Here is a 17,655-nt window from a genome sequence, read left to right as displayed (position 1 = left end):
ACGTATATTTTACCCTCCCCAGACCCCACTGTGTGAAAATACACTGAATTTGTTGTTGTTATTGTTATATTTGGTACACTTTTCAATCAGTGTTTAACTACTAGCTCTATTTGGTGTTAAAATCTGCATAACTAAATCAAATACTGCATAAGAGAAATTTCAGCATAATTAATGCAAACATCACTAATATTAGCATACTAATACATCATATTTTGCACTATTATTAGAGGGTGTTTGATCATGAGAATATTTTTTTCTCAAAAATTATATCAATTTAGTAAAAATTGTAGTATTTGACCATAAAAATTTCAAAAATTGTATTTGGAAACTTTTACTTCTCTCACAAAAAACAAAAAATAACTTCAATCTATATTTATGACTAAACATAATTTCAAACTTCTACTTCAAAAAATTTAGATTTTCAAACACCCAAGCAGGCCATACACCTACTGAGACATTCTACCAAACGATCCCTTAGTGGATCAGGTTGTTTTTTGTTTTTTTAATAATATAAAATCAATTGACATTAATTGGGGGACTGAGCACGTGTAATGTTTGTTTTATTTTGAGAAAAAATAAAAAGAAGAAGAATTTCCCTTGGTTTCGTTAAGGCGGGGAAAGGAGTGAGAGTCGTTTGGAAGATGGGGAGTTGGTCATACCCAGATGCATCTCTGGAAGATTTGGTGAAAATGGTAAAAGGGTTCATAGATATGACCATTCTTGCTTCTGGGCATCAATCATCTGGTCGTCTTGCCCACTGGGATTCCCAAAACATTAAGAATGCGCTTCAGTTGGCTCTCTTTCTTGAACACGTCAGTCCCTCTTCTCTCTTTAATCAAAATTAACAAACTCTTAAATATTGTTGCTAAAATTGTGTGTAAATTGCTTTTAATATGTGTGCTGAATTCTTGAACCCCTTCTTCAAAAAAATACAGTGTATATATAAGGTCAAAAGTATGTGTGCGTGTGTGTATATATGTGTATATGTTGAATTCTTTTAATTTCTTCGTGTGTTTACATCTTTATATTCTGAGCCTCTTAATGAAAATGCTTGCTCTGCCACCAGCTGTTGTACCCTTATTTGCTACTCTTTTATCATATTATAAGGAATCTACAGATTTAGACAGTAATTGTATTCTCCTTTCAGCTTTGCTTTTTGTAAAGCCCATTTTTTGGTTCTAAGCTGTTGATAGAGAGCATGCATGTATAGTTGGTCCCAACTAGGGGTGGAGCCAGGTAGGGTCAAGGGGATTGGACCCTGTTTGACGAAAAATTACATTATTTATGTGTTATCTATGCATAGTAGATATTGAATTCCCTTTGGCATCTTTGTGTATTTGCATTTTCAAATTTTGAACCTCCTTAATGAAAGTTCCGACTCTACCACATGCATCAACTAGTTTGAGATTAAGGTGTAGTTGGTTGATTGCTTGATTCCAGTTCTCCCATCAGTCGTTATCACTAGTTAACATAGCGCTTGGATCTTCCTTAAGCTGTTTTATTTTCAAGTATAACTGTCTCAATTGCAGTTGGGAAAGAAGGGTGGAGACAATTAATCAATGCAGTTTGTTTTCTTGAAAATTACAGATGTGTTTGTTTTATGCTCTGGTTGATCCTCTGTTACGACTGCTTAATGTTGCTACTTTAGTGGAAAATGTTGATGCTTTAGGTTGTCCATTGAGATGTATATGTTTTCCTTGCTTCCATAAACCCTCTTGGAAAACATGTTGTAGATAAACTGTGGCTTATTCTGCCTCTGCATATAGGTGATGAGAGACCTAAGTAGCTCAGACGACTACAGAGACTCTTTGGAGGAGCTTGATGCAGCTTTATGTGGAGTGATCTCTAATCCATATTTCCCCCAGGTAGTCGATTTGTTACATGTCCTCGACAAATTATTTATCAGCTAGGTTTTGATCGTAAATGAGAAGATTGCTTCCGTAGAAAGATGAAAGTGGATTCACATTCATGAACATATGGATTATATAAGAAGAAGAAAAAGAAGAAGACTATTATTAGTTTGTTTTTTTGTACTTTCTGTATCTCTAACTTCTTCTACCGGATTGTTCGTTTCCTATTGCAACTTAAATAGTTCTGAAAAGAGGAAAGGTTCCCTTTCTGTTAATATTTTGAACAGGGTCTAGCACATTTTTCCTCGAAGGTCCTTTGCAAAGTGAGTGAATTCATGCTAGAACATCTCATCAGCGTCTTCCCTCTGAGGGATGAACACCTCAAAGCTTTACTGACTGCAAATGTTGAGATGGATTATCACATGCACCCGAAGACAGATAGTCGATCCCTCAATGAAATATTTGAAACTTTAATGTTTAATACATCTAAAAACCCTGTCAATAATGAGAAATTTTTTTTTAAGGGAGGAATCTCTAAACTCATCGCCAAATTCTTCTCCAAGTGGACAAGCTGATGATTCAATCAGGTGTCCGCTTTCTCTCTTCACTGCACAAGCGCTTGAGAGGAGGCAACAATCAGTTTCATTGATATCTTCAGCAGAGACAGGCTTGGATATTTTGTCTAGTGGCTTAAGAGATTTGTATGTGAGGGAAGATGACGATGCCTTAACTGTAAAAGTGAATCAGACAACTAATTTCATGTAAGTGATGTAGGTACTCTATCTATTTAACGAACATGAAGGCCATTTTTCAGGTCTGCATATAGTGTATCAGCTTTATGAATTCACTTGCATGAGAAAAAAAAAGTTTAGCAGCTTTATGAATTTCATTAGCATGTATGTCTTCCAAAATAACTTAAAAGCTGAATGTCGGAGTTTCTTCCAGATTATGGCATGCGCTGGGGTACTTTCTTATTTTTCTGAGTCTGTGTTATTTGGAAAGTCACGTAAATGATGTAGACAATCTGTCTATTTAACTGACATGAAGACCATTTTCAGATTGGCATTTACTGTGTCAGTTTCTTGAATTCCATAAGCTTATGTGTGTTTTCAAAGAAATTAAAAGCAGAATGTGTGAGCTTCTTCTGCATCATGGCAAGGGTTGAAGTAGTTTCTTATCTTGTTTTCTTGTCTTGTTTGGGATTTCTTTCTTAAAATATAACAATTTTCAAACCTCAAAGCCTTTAAAGTAACATAAAAAACCATTCTGCACCTTACCACTTGTCATGAAAAGGAGCATGTTGCTTGCATCATATAAACAAGAAATGCTTAGTCCACTGGCATCTGCATTCACAATTATCTGCAGTACCTTTGTAATAGTAACTCGACAATGATAATTTAAATTCAATAAGCTGTCTATCAATATATCACGACTTCTAAGATGATCACATTTTAATGCTGCTTCTCTAAAATTGGATGTAGAGGTTTAAGATAAAAACTCCTAAGTTGTAAATGGTGGAGCGGCACAAGTATTTAATAAGCTTGATTATTGCATTGTGACAGAATATGATTTCTTGTATTGATCACTTATACGTACTTTTACTTTCTTCTTGCATGAGTAAAGTATAAACATACCTCATTTGTAATGCAGCAGAAAATGAAGTCTTTTCTTGTTAATGCCCCAAGGACTGAAGAAAGACGAATCGGTTCTGCTGTCTGGAATTCTTGGAAATCAAGAAGCCTCTCATATTTGCTTGACAAGAGAACTATTAGACTGGTCTCAGGTGCCAGCCTGCTGTTTTCTGCCCCGAAGAGCCAATGGATTCAAGTGTTTCAGCGGATGGATATATCATCTCAACTCGAAGATAGTTTGTGCGAAATAGTTGTAAGTCAAAGATTCTCTGCTTCAAATCTTCTTTTTTGAAAATGCTTTTATTTCAATTTCAGCTCCAAAATTTTGCTGGAATCCAACAATCAAGAAATCTGTCCCTCGTTTCTCCTAACCTAATCCCGGTGATTTCTGCCCCTTATTATTTATTTTCTCAGCTTGCTAAGCTTCTTGTGTTAGGGTGCTATATAGTTCAAATCTTGTGTTAGGGTCCTCTTTAGTATACTTGGTAGTGTATTCTATCGTATTGTGTCTTTCCCCATCGTTTCCCTTGCTTATAGTCTAGTAGATATTTTGTTCTATTCTTGATTATTGTTGGTCTTTACTAGATTCCCCTGTTGACCTAGTGTATTTTCACTCCACCATGTTTACATTTATCAATATTTGTAGTTGAGTTGCTGGTTAGTTGGTTTAACTAGTTTTCCTTGATTTGCTTGATCATTTTTTAAGTGGCTTTGGTGGATAATGGTAGACTATGGTCATCTCATCGGGCAGGATCAGGTTCGGGAGGGAGGTTGGGATCGAGATCGGGTTTGGGGCGAGGTTGGGATCGAGATCGTGATGCATGCCAAATTACCCCAAAGATTCTAACTCAAGGTAATTGGTGATGCTTTAGAGATGAAGAGGAGTTTGTGATCCACCATGATGAGGATGAGCGATTAAGGAGTCTCTTTCTTTAGGTATTTGTCACTTTGGGTCACTTTTGGGCTCATTTGGCATTTATAGTCACTTTTGGGCCCATTTTGTAATAAATTGCCGATGACTATAAATAGCTAAGTTTCCTCCATGAAATGTAATAAATAGCCCTTACCTACTAATACTACTACTACTACTACTACTGACCATTTTGTAATAAATAGCCCTTACCTATTACTACTACTGACCAAACTCCATGAAATGTAGCCCAACCACTACAATTTAACCCTCCACCCTAACAACAAACGCCCTCTCCCCTTGCACGCTCCACATATTCTCGCTTCACCCAATCAAACATCGCAAAACCAAGTTCTAAACTAATTTTAAAAAAAATAAACAACCAAGTTCAAAACTATCAAATGCCACAAGGATTGAACTTATAAGGTCTCAACCTACCCTACTACATACCTTATCAATTGCCACAAGTCCAAGTACACATTACCAAAGACCACGAAACCCAAACCCACCTTACCACTCAGGCCGTAGGAGTTCAAGAGGAGTTTGAGGGACACGTAGAAGGAGGTTATGGGTATGGTGCTCGAGGAAATGGTCCAAGGGACCAAGGTGGATATGGAGGTCATGACATGGGCCTCAACTCTATCAAGGTCACTCGTCCTAGTTTTCAAAGAGGCAGTGATCTCGATGGATACCTCAAACGGGAGTCGCAATGTGATAGGATCTTTCAAGCTAATGATTTGCCCGATGTTAAGAAGAAAACCTATGCCATTGCTCAATTTGAAGGATATGCATTGACTTGGCAGGAATAGGCTAAGAGAATGCAAGAGGCTCTTCATGGAGATTATTATTCATCATGGGGAGTAATAAAGGCCCTTATGAGAACCAAATATGTTCTGGAGAGGAATAGACAAGGGTTGCTTGCCAAGTTGTACAATTTGAGGCAAGAAGACAAGAGTGTTGAAGCGTAGTATAATGAATTCCAAAACCTACTCTTGAAGCTTGATTACAACGGGGATGACGAGCACACCAAGAGCCGGTTCAAAGTGGGGTTGAATCTAGAAATTGCCTCCAGATGTCAATATAAAGTTTGCCCGGATGGATGATCTCTTAGAAGCGGCTATTGATGTTGAGCAAGCTATCAAGACGGAGAAATATATCAATCCCAAAGCGAGAAATCAAGTGTGATCAACATGCGCTTAGGGCTCCAAGATCAAGAGGTCTTTTTAGAAGAATGCTCCAAGGTATCTCCCTCGAGAAAGAGGTAATCCTAATCTTAATTCTTAAGGGTACCCAATGCTTTACATGTCAAGGATGGGGTCACCGAATAAGTGAGCGTCTAACTAGAAGAGCAATTATACTTCGGGAAGGTGAACCCTACTACAATAAAGAGGTGGAGCAAAAGGGGTTGATAGTTTTGATGAGAATGCGGAGGGTGTAGAAGATCCATGTGATGGGGATGTCACCATCTCAAATATGCTTGCCAACAAAGTGCCTATTGAAAAGGTTTTGCCTCAAGAAAGAGAGGTTAGCATTCCACTTTTTTTGGTTAAGAGAGTTATGAACCCTCCCAATTCTAAGGAGTTCACCGAGGATCTTGATCTTGACAATGATGTTTTCTTGAATTTGAGGACAAATTCTCCTCAAGAAGGAGATGATGATCCATGTCGAATTACCCCAAAGATTCTAACTCAAGGTAATTGGTGATGTTTTAGAGATGAAGAGGATTTTTACGATCCACCATGATGAGGATGGGCGATGGAGGAGTATCTTTCATTGGGTATTTGGCACTTTGGGTCACTTTTGGACCCATTTGGCATTTAGGGTCACTTTTGCGTTCATTTGGCTTTTAGGGTGACTTTTGGGCCCATTTTGTAATAAACATTCCATGGCTATAAATAACTAGGTTTCTTCTTTTCTTAGACTTGGATGAATTTGGATGAGTTTACACTTGAAAGTGTTTATTGAGCTTGTAGGGAGCTTATTAACTTGTTTGGAAACGTTGGTGGATTCAAGCCCTCTTTCGGCCTTCGTAGGAGTTAGGTGCTCGTTATAGAATATTGTTTGAGGATCATTGGTTTAATATACCTTTGGTTTGCTTACTTTTCTGCTTCTTGTATCTATCTTTCATCGTTTTCCTTGTTATCTTTCAATTTTCTTTACTTGGCTCTCGTTTTCGTATTTTGGATCGTATCAAATTGGGTTCGGGTTTAGGATCGACGTTGGGATCAGGGTTGGGGGTGGGGGGGGGGGGAGGTAAGTGGGTGAAGAGGCCTCTAGGTTGAGAGTGGGGTCCTAGAACATAGGAACTTTATAAGGAAAATCCGTAGAACTAGTGAAGATTCTAAAAAAGTGGAAGATTAGTATAGCTTGCATTCAAGAGACCAAATGGATAGGTTCTAAGGCGCGAGATGTGGATGGGTATAAGTTGTGGTTTGGAGTAAGTGTGAGGAATAGGAATGATGTAGGAATCTCAGATGAAGAGCTTAAGGAGCAAGTGGTAGAGGTTAGGAGGGTCAATGATAGGTTGATGTCGATTAAGTTGGTCATTAAAGTCTTGGAACATAACTAGTGCCGATGCAATGCAAGCGGATTTGGAAGAAAAGGAAAAAAAGAGCTTTTAGGAGGTTTTGCATGAGGTGGCGAGAGGTGTGACGAACACTAGGAAGCAATTTTTTGGAGGAGATTTCAGTGGACACATCGGGTCATCACTGAGGGGTTACCAAGATGTGCGTGGAGGCTTTGGTTTTTGGGAGATGGATGAAGCAGTAGCTTCACTTTTAGATTTTGCTAGAGCCTTTGGATTGAGGACATTGAACTCTAGCTTTCCTAAGAAGGAGCACTTGGTTACCTTCCGTAATTCGGTGGTCAAGACTTGAATTAACTTTTTGCTACTTAGGGCAGAGGATAAAGGTCTTTGTAAAAACTGTAAGGTTATCGCAAGTGAGAATCTTTCGACCCAACATAAGCTTTTAGGGATGGATTTGGAGATCAAAAAGACGAGAAGAAGAGGGCAATGGATGATCGTCCTAGGATCAAATGGGGTAGCTTGACTATGGCCATTGTCCTAGAGATTGGCGAGAAGTTGATTGATATGGGGGCTTGGGGAGTAATAGGGATGCTAATAAGTATGTGGGATAAGACGATCAGTTGCAGTAGGGAAATGGCTAGAGAGGTGTTGGGTGTCTCGAGAGGTCGGTCCGACAGTCGTCAAGGGGAATGGTGGTGGAATGGAGGGCTTACATGAAGTTGGTGGAAAGTACGAGCGAGGAGGAAAAACAGAGTAATAGAGAAAAGCATAAAGTGGCTAGGAAGAAGGCTAAGTTAGCTGTTACGACGGCTAAAACAACAACATTCGAAAGCTTGTATGCTAAATTAGAGCAACAAAGCGGGGATAAGAAGTTATATAGGCTAGCCAAGGTTAGGGAATCATAAGAGTCGTGATGAAGACTGCGAAGTATTGGTGGGTGAGGTTCTCATTGAGTTTATTAGGATGGATAGGATTAGAAATGAGGTTATATGTGACAAAGTGGTGTGACTTCAGTAGAAGACAAGATGCGTGAAGCAAGGTTCAGATGGTTGAGGCATGTGATGAGGAGGGGCACGGATGTCCCAATGCGGAGGTGCAAGAGGTTAGGTATGGATGGATTCAGGCGAGGTAGTGTGAATATTGAAGGGAGATGCTTAGACATGACATGGAGCAGTTACATCTTACCGAGGACATGACTTTAGATAGGAAGATGTGGAGGACGCGTATTAGGTAAAAGGTCAGTAGGATAGGGGCTAGTAGTTTTCACAGGTAGTATCTTGTTCTTGGAGTTTTTGAATGTTGTTTGTCGTTTCGGGTAGATTGTTGGTGGTATTATTTGGTGATGATCTTGTTTCTACTACTGTTTGTTGTTTTGTTACTACCTTTTATTTCTTTCTCTTATATTATGTCTTTGTCTATGTTTGGTCTCGAACCGGGGGTCTATCGAAAACAGCCTCTCTAGCTTACCTTTGAGGAAGTGGCATGCATTGCGTACATTCTACCCTCCCCAGACGTACCACTAGGTGGGAATATACTGGGTATGTTGTTGTTGTTGTGACGGTGTTGTCTGGACCAGTTTTCACACGTTGACTATTCCATTCGGTATCTGGTACCTCCCACTAGTTCAAGGATATTAAAAAAAAAGGGAATGCAAATTTTCTTTTCTAGTTAGAATAAGTTGGTCGTATAGTAATTTTACATGATTGACTCACTATTTAACTCAGTTTTTGGGTCATAATCATTACTTATATAAAAGAGATTGCGGAGTGGTTTAAGGTATAGCATTGGAGTTGCTATGTAGGCTTTTGTTTACCGTACTGGGCAACTCAATCCACCAAGTAAAACCGGTTCTTTTCTTTAAGGCCTACAATTGTACTACCTCATTTGTGGATCTAAGATTAGCCACAAATTATTTTGAACAGTCAAGCGAATGAAAGGTAAGGAATAGGTTATTTGGTTAGCAATTTTAATTTATCACTTGAATCTTGATATTTATTGATGATGTTATCATCCTTGCTCTCTTGGAATCCCCAAAAGATATCTTGTTTGATGATCATTAATGTGTCTATGGTCTTTTTTGAAATTACAACAACATACCTTGTGTAGTCCACAAAGTGGGGTTCAGGAAGGGTAAGTGTACGCACACCTTGCCTCTACCTCAGAGATAGAGAGACTGATTCAGTTGGACCCTCGGCTCAAGACAAAACAATCTAGAAAAGGAAGCAATGGAAGTACAAGAAACAACTGATAATAACAAAAACAACATATAGTAGCAGAACAATACTAAAACAAAATACTATTATAATTGATTCTGGTATTACCTGGCAAGTAATGCGTAATTTCTCTGGTATCCCCTTGCAAGTAATAGGTAATTTCAAGGGAACGGTGAGTTCCAACATTAAGGATGGTTTTCCTTAACTGTCAGCATTAAGGATAGATCTTGACTCTATTTGAAAAACATATCAAGGAAAAGAAAAAGAAAGGTTCCTTACACTTAATTGTGACATCTAAGATGCCATAGTAGGTGAAAATGTATGTAAGAGCCATGGGCATAGATATTATCGCTATGATTATCTAAATGTTCAAGTGCAGTTGATATAGTGGAAGTGCAATCAAAAATTCCTTTTTTGGGGAGCCTCGAGACAAAAAATGAGAGGTGTCTTGCATCCAGGGTTGTGACCCAGTGGTCAATGAAGTGGGTTGGGGACCTGAGGTCTCAAGTTCAATTCCCAGCAGAGACAAAAACACTAGGTGATTCTTCCCACCTATCCTAGCATTAGTAGACAGAGTTACCTGATATCTGTTATTGGTGGGAGGTGACAGGTATCTCGTGGATTTAGTCTAGGTGTGCGAAAGCTGGCCAGGACACCACAGTTATCATGAAAAAGGGAGTTTATTTCTTTATCATGAATTAAAGAAGATTGGTAAGTTCTAATTGCCATCATCAAGCTTGAAGTTTTCTTTTAACACTTGCACAATACTTACAAAACTGATTTATTAATACTCTGCGTCTACTTGTATGATGGTGTTTAGTTGAGAACAAAATTTGAGATACTAATTCAACATGTGTATTGTACCAGTGGTAGTAGAAAAGCCTATTAATGGTGATTGAAAAGTTGGTTTAATAAAGGAAACATCATATCAAAATTTTAAATCTGCAAAGTTAAAATGAATTTGGATTGATGAAAGTTGTGAAAGTATATAGAACAATATTATTAGTGGAATGGTTTGAAACAATTTGGGACATTCAAAAACGAAAAGAGTGTAAGATGAATTGAGATGAAGGGGGTAGTCATTCTAGGTCTTTTTGTTTATTCTTTTCCTGGTTCATAAGCTATTCTAAACCTAAATCACATGGAGGGAAATTTCTTCAAAGATTACAATTCTTACATATAGAAAAATGAGTCTTAATATAAACAATACTAACTAGTTGGTGCTGATTGTTAGGAGTTTTTTTATAGTTTGGTTAGAGAATTGTATGCCGGTGCAGGGATAATGATGAGATTTTAGAGTCTCAATTCAATCAAAAGAATTAGCTAATAGTGGAGTTAATTGGTGGCAAATAGAGTTGAGTGGATATACTAAATTCGTAATCCTAGCTAGTTTGGGATTGCAGGTTACTTGATTGATTGATGTATGCTATCTCAAACTCTGCGGCTACACCGCAATTTCCTTGATGCAGAAGTTGCATCAGTTCGTTTTGTTCTTTTCTAGTATATGCACATACATCTGTTATTCAAGCAGTGTTCTGTAAAACCTATTGTGGTAAATGGGATTGTTTTCTTTGATATCTAAAAATAATCTATTCAAATTGAATTGCAACACTAATTGCTGCTGCAAATTTTCTTAAAAGGTAATTAAGTTGATTGGTTGGGCTATTCAGAGTATGGGAGTTTCTTGATATGCAGCTTGATCTTCTTTGAGAGGAGTAATTTTTGACTAGTTTTCCTTGTTAAAACCCAACTTCTGCAGGAGCTCTTGTTGCTAGGATGTGTAGTGGATAGATGGAGTTTTCTGATTGACCGTGTGATGTTGACCTCTTATGGGTTCGTCACTACTTCAAGGCTATTCAATGTGGTGCATAACTTGGTACAGAGAGGTTGTAGAGCGGAAATCATCAACTCAAAGGTAATTATTTGTTGGAATGTTCTTCATTATCTAATAGGACGAGCTGCACTTAAGCCTATGAAATAATCTTTCAATGGTTTAACTGAAATTGATAGTATTATTTGTACGCCTTATGTGGATTACATGGCTGTATAGATCTTATCATCTAGATATATAGGTTAGATCGTTTATATTTTTCTTTACTAATTTATTTTGCTTGTTGGATTATCCCACATTGGAAGGGGAGCCTTGGAGCAACGGAAAAAATTGTCTTCATGTGACCTGTAAGTCACAGGTTCGAGCTTGCTGTCTTTTTAGATTATCCCAGATTGGTTGAGGAAATAAGTTGTTTCCTTATATGGTTTTAGCGAATTATCACCTCATGACCTAGCTTTAGGATTGAGTTAGGCTCAAACTCTATTTTCTTTACATGGTATCGGAGCCATATCAATTTCTATTTCTTGTTTTACCCAATGTTAGGTGGGTGTGTTATATTCTTCATGCTCTAGATGTTCATTCCTGGTCGGGGGTGGGGAGGTGTTAGATTTTCAAACATTCATTGAGGAAACGAGTTGTTTCCTAAATTGTCTTCGTCTCTATGTTTCTCGGACTCTTTAAAAATTTTGACGGTTGTCTGTCGGATCCTCCAAAAGTAGTGTATTTTTGGAGAATCCAACACGGGTGCGGCAACATTTTGGGATAGTCTGAGCATCTGGTCTTTGGATAATCCTCACCTTGTGAGCTAACTTTTGGGGTTAAGTTAGTTCCAAGGTCCATTTTCTTTACATTGTCTATTACCTGAATTTTTTCTTGTTACTTTTTAATATAAATCACTATAGCAGGAAAACAAAGTTCTAATGCATGGACATGATTGTCTAAGACATAAAATTCATTTGAGAACAATGAAAAACTGAAACGTCTAATTTATACTGTTCAAAAAAGCAAATCTATGATGTATCCAACTTTACTATACTTGAACAATCATTGTGTATACACCAAGTATGGCGAGGTTTACATATTTGTCCGGTTCGTCTTCATGTCACACATTTCCAGATAGATGTACATTATACCTCCTTTAATCTCTTTTTGAGCAAAGTTTTGATATCCTTTTTGATCTATTCACTTTATATTTTTTCTTATATATATCTCGTGGAAACTATACCCCGTACAAGTATCGTTTGCAAAATTCCAAAACCAGGCGCGAATGTCTTGAGATATTCAACTTGTATAGCTCTAACATGCACTGTATCTAAATTTCGCTCTAGATCTTAGACTCTCTCTCTCTCTCTTGTGTTAGACTATAAGAAAAATGTGCATTTTTATTCGGTTTGCATTCACTGTCGATTTTCCATGTTATGAACATTCTTACAATATTGTCCTCCCTGTTGTTGATGGTTTTATAGTCCTTTATTTTTTTCTCTTTTTGTTGTAATAGGAACAAGTAATTATTGAGTACCTTGACGTTTTCTTAGACAATCGTCTATATCTCTTGTGGGAACTATCTCCAGTCCTAGAAGCATTTGCAATTCCTTCCTGGTATACCTTTCAGATTCTTATCCTTTCAGATTCTTATCCTGTTCTGTTGTGATTCCTCATGACAGTGAAGTGATCAATCCTTTTACACCAGTCAGCTTATAGACTATTTTTCAGATTATCAACAAATAGCTGGTTTAATTAATGCATATCAACAAATAGCTGGTTTAATTAATGCAGGTCAAATTTGTTCAGAAAATATCTGACATAGCTTGACCGTCAAGTTACAGGAGACTCTTCATTAACTAGGTACACTTTCATGTCACATGCCTCGGTCATAGTTATTTTTCAGTTTTTTGAATATTGAATTTCTTATACATCAACTTCTTATCTTGGCTAAGAGCTATATTTTGCTGATTATTCTTCCTTGCTCTTTTCTTTTGTGCAGATCCTGTAGCAGTACTAAGGAAAGGAAGGAGCATAGAGAATGTGGGTTTGCTATGATTTCTTCCCATCTTCTCTCATGTCATTCTGTAGTAATATTATATATACATTTATTGCCATGACAATATCTTGCAAAACTATTCACTGAAATGTGACACAGAATATTTTATCTACTACTTAAAGGCCTTTCTGCATAGCATTTAGTTAATGTCTTTCATGTAGCCTGGAATTTTACTAAGTTCAAGTTTTATTATTAGGCCTGAGGGAACTATTTTTATTATTACTGTAATTTCTTTTAGTTTGTAATTACCAAATTTTGAAAGGAAACCTGGAATCCCGGTGGGTGGATTGAAAATCAAATTTTTATTGTTGTTATAGTTAATTTTAGCAGATAAAACACTTCAGACATAAACAGCATTTCCTGTTTCAGTTACACCTAACTGTAGGTAAGATTACGTGCCTTCTAGATCTGGGGATTCTCAGTTGTTTCCTGCCATTAGGATAAGATTAATACCATTATCTAATACTGGTTTAAAAGCTGGATTTATCAGCAGCTTTCTATTAAGGCTGATTTGTCCGTGACATCATTCTACTTGAGATAACTAAGGTGAAAGAATGTTTCTCGTTAACTACTGGTAGGTGATACCTTTCCGGCATTATATACTTTCTCTATGGATATATTGTTTTCAGAGACCATGTAATAAAGTTTGGTTGTTTCTGCTCTTTGTCTTCTCATTAGGTTATTCATGTTAGACTGACCATATCTTTCTCTTTGGAGGATACTACGTTCATTCAAAGCCTGATTTTGTTCAACACTTGCAGGTGATGTTGCTGAGAGAATTTGGTGCCTCCATGTTTGTCATGTTGGTGGTTCTGATGTAGAATCTGGTTCATCTAGTGCTTGACAATATTTTCTCTTGAAGGTGTAACTGGTAAGCCTTGCTTTCTTAAATGTATTAATTATGACTATTTGTTTTGTGCATTATTTGGAGTTTCAGCTATTCGTAAGGCGGTCAAATTGATGGAATGGAAGAGCCTACGTTTCATAATTTCATTTTTAAGGGGTGACCAGAGTTGTGAAAGAATTTGGATGACATATAGGCCATTAGTCATGACAAAAACCTAGCCAGCAAGTATTTCTGTTGTATCTTGCATTGTTTGATTAAGATGGAATGCACAAAGTGTCAAGAGAACCATTCTTTGTGAAGCTTCCTTGTCCAATAGGATTACAGTCATTTTAAATTGACTCCTTGAACTAGGATCATCTTTATTATATTAGAAAGTAAAAGGGTTCAAGTTGGATGTCTTCTTCATTCGTTGCTTTTTAAAATATATTATATTTCTCTTATTCCACTTAAAGAGTTAAAGGAACAAAGAAAAGAATAAGAAAAAGGTCAATAAAGCAATAAAGGAAGCTAAAATAGCGAGAGAAGTGGACAACAAAGAGAGATGCATTGAAAGATGCCGAGGCATTCTATGACACGCGTATCCCCTTTTGATCTCTCTTTCTTCTACTTTTTGGACGCTAGTCCTTTCAATCCAATGGTCCATTGTGAAAGAGTTGGCGGATAGAACTCTTTTTTTTTTTTTTTTTCGCATAAGAGCTGAGGTGAGCCAAATTCCCTTGACATCATAACAAGCTCCTGTCATGATTTCAGGGAAAGAAAATATCACGGGCAATAAATGGGATATATTGGTAAGATTCCTTCTAATGCTTAATTAGTGCTTCAGTACGAAAGAATGATGTTACATCAATCGGAAGGGCCCTTTGTTCTTTTTGATGTTTGTATGGTTGGTCAGGACCTACAAGAAACAACACACAGCTGGCTCGTTTGGTATGAGAGAGAACCACCTCCACTCACTGCATATGTGAAAAGGACACCCAATATTAACGAAGCTGATGCCTACAAATGGAATATATACACTTGAAAAGCACAAATATTATATTCCTCTTTACACATTGCATTAAATTTGTGATTTTCAAAGTCCCCTAAAACCAATAGATATCTACTTTCCTACATTGGTAAGCAGGCGAAGGTCAAAAATCTTGATGATGGGAGGTTCAAAGAAGAACCAAATGTTGAAGTGGCACGGATGGAGAGTTGCACACAGCAGCGCTGATGTTACATTGACTGGTGTTGAAAGAAGAGCACCCGTGAATTGTTTTAAAGGACTTCACATTGCTAAGCAGTTATATTGGAGGTTAAAGTCACAATGGAGGCGACTTCTGTCATGGCAAAGAAGTTCTGTCCGTTTTACCTATGATGCTTACAGCTACTCTCAGAATTTTGATGACGGATGCTCCAAGGAACATCGTTCACCTTTAGCTCCTCGGTAATTTTCATCTTTTCAGAACATTATAGTCAACAAATAACAAAGAGTTCCCACTTCAGTTGCCTGTTGAAGCATTAAGAATGGCAGATTGCGCCCTCCTTTCTCTTGATATCAGGACTTCATCAGTAAAACAGTTCAGCAAGTTGATTAGAGTTCGTCATGTTTCCATTCCATGCAGTTTTACATACAGCATATTTTTCTGAATTATTTCACTTCTAGTGTTAAAGATTAAAAAGTATACTTTCTCATTCCCAGCTTATTATTGTATATATTACTGAATGAACTTTATCAAAAGAAAATTCCATCAGAAGTTTGAAAATGCTAATGACCACTGTTTCTCCATTTTAGCATAGTACATCGGGAAAAGGGTCAAAGTACCTCCACTACTTTGGTTTATTGGCTAAGTTTGTCTCTTGTTATACTATGAGCTCAAATATACTTCTGCCATTATTAAAAACTCTTTTTAACAATTTTTTACCGTGACAATGTGAGAGCCACGTGGTGTGAGATTTGGGTGAGCTGGATGCTATAGGATATGCCACTCAACATCAAACTTTTTATCTTTTTCATTTTAATTTTTTTGCTTCTAAGTTTTATTAATTATTTAATTTTTAAAAATATTCAAAATGAAATAATGTATGTGGATATCAAATGTGGGCCTCTCAACTCTTATCCTGTCAAAGTTCTTTCCAAGGCCACAATTGCTGGGAATGCGAGGTTGCCTTCTGATAAGATTTCGGGTACTGTGAATAATCTTTGAGATTGAATCAGGTATAATGTATTATTGTTCAATGTTTTAAGTAAATCTGTACTCTTTTAGGTCTCTAATTTTTCTCACTTTACAGAAAGCACATAAACAGGGTGTCATCATTCAACCATATTTCATCCTTTTGATCATAATACTTGGTAGTGGGTATTATTTAATAGCATCATTAAGGGAGCCTAATAAGTGCACTGCAACAACAAAATCCTACTTGTTATGTAAACTACGCAGTAAATCATGTGACAAAAAGTGACTGGAATTCGATGTAAAGTAAGCCCCACTCATACAATTCCATCACTACAATTACAATATAATGGATAAACTGATTAAAGTGAAAAACTTGAGTTGTATTTGTCAAACATGAGTTCTCCTTTTCAAAAAAGCATAGCAAAATCTACCCCATGGCACATTTGAAGCACTACTAATATATTTGACAATCCCTATGAAACTAAATGTAATTATTTGTTAGGACATTTAACTTGGTCGATTCTATACTCAAGGATGTAGCGTAGTGATTAATAAAGTGGTGAAGAATCACGAGGGCTTACATTCAAAATGAAAACACGAAGGATTTGTTTGGAAAGGCGCCTAGTAATTGAAATTAGTGTAATTATTAGGGTAGTAATTATCAGCCTAGTAATTACACCGACCTTTTTATTTGCCACGGTATAATTACACAGTACTGTTTTGTTGTACAGTACTGTTTTGTTGTTGTCACGATTTAAGTTGAAACCCTGATCGCAATGGACATTTCGAACCATGAAGGCCCGGAAAACCCCTTAGCGTTCTATCAATAACATAATTCATATGAAATGCAGAAAAAAAACATAATGAAGTTTAGGGAATCTTATAAACAAACTCTATCAACAAGGTCACAACAAAACATCTATCAAACCCAATCTATGAAGCCTCTACTAATGAATAAACTGTCTAGACAGAGACAAGGCACCGACTATACCATAAAACTGAAGGAAACTGAAAGTCTAAAAGAAAGGCCTTTTTCGAAAGATGGACGACTCACCAACTCTGATATTTCGAGAGATCCTACTGTTGTGTTGGACCATGCTGTGCCTCCGAACCTACATTATGAGACAATGCAACCGCCCGAGAATGGTCAATACTTGGAATGTATCGGCATCAATGTGGAATGAAACCATGTTCTTGTAAGTTAAACGAAATCCCATAATTATACACTAAAAAGAGTTTAAGAAAATATAGATTCAAACCTCTAGTTTTTTGGTCGTTCTACATGCCTTTTTACGGAGACAAGTTGAACAAACTTGACTTTGGAGGTTCTCCTACTGATTCTGGTCACTTTTTGATTCAAAGAGGAATGGGAGGATGGTCCGATATTAATTTAGGGTGAATCCCACTTAGAAAAAATGTAGTGGATATTCGGGGACGATTTTAGGTGTACAAGGACCAAAATACCCTTTAAAATACCCAAAATTTCAAAATCCCGATGGTAAACTGGGGGTTGGGGGGGCGGCGCGACCCCCATCGTACAAGGTCATCCTCGCAGCGCAACCCCCATCACATAGGGGCAGCCTCGCGGCACGACCCTCATTATGTAGGGGTAGCCTCGCATCGTGACCCCATCGCGAGTTGCACCCCTC

The 17,655-nt window shown here is 37.3% G+C and overlaps 1 protein-coding gene across 1 annotated transcript; it reads left to right on the top strand.

Moving 5' to 3' along the window:
• Window positions 1-448: 448 nt before the first annotated feature.
• Window positions 449-15,618, top strand: LOC107863905. The gene is given in 12 exon segments (XM_047409306.1): window positions 449-812; window positions 1,767-1,865; window positions 2,138-2,341; window positions 2,343-2,611; window positions 3,536-3,717; window positions 5,633-5,652; window positions 10,891-11,046; window positions 12,461-12,561; window positions 12,739-12,807; window positions 12,947-12,987; window positions 13,765-13,874; window positions 14,601-15,618. Coding segments are annotated over 9 exon segments (1,233 nt in total). The 5' UTR covers window positions 449-641; the 3' UTR covers window positions 12,770-12,807; window positions 12,947-12,987; window positions 13,765-13,874; window positions 14,601-15,618.
• Window positions 15,619-17,655: the final 2,037 nt, after the last annotated feature.

This window comes from Capsicum annuum, chromosome 3 (assembly GCF_002878395.1).
Source record: "Capsicum annuum cultivar UCD-10X-F1 chromosome 3, UCD10Xv1.1, whole genome shotgun sequence".
Taxonomy (NCBI): domain Eukaryota; kingdom Viridiplantae; phylum Streptophyta; class Magnoliopsida; order Solanales; family Solanaceae; genus Capsicum; species Capsicum annuum.
The sequence above is the reverse complement of the archived record's forward strand: the minus strand, read 5'-3'. Positions and strand labels throughout refer to the sequence as shown.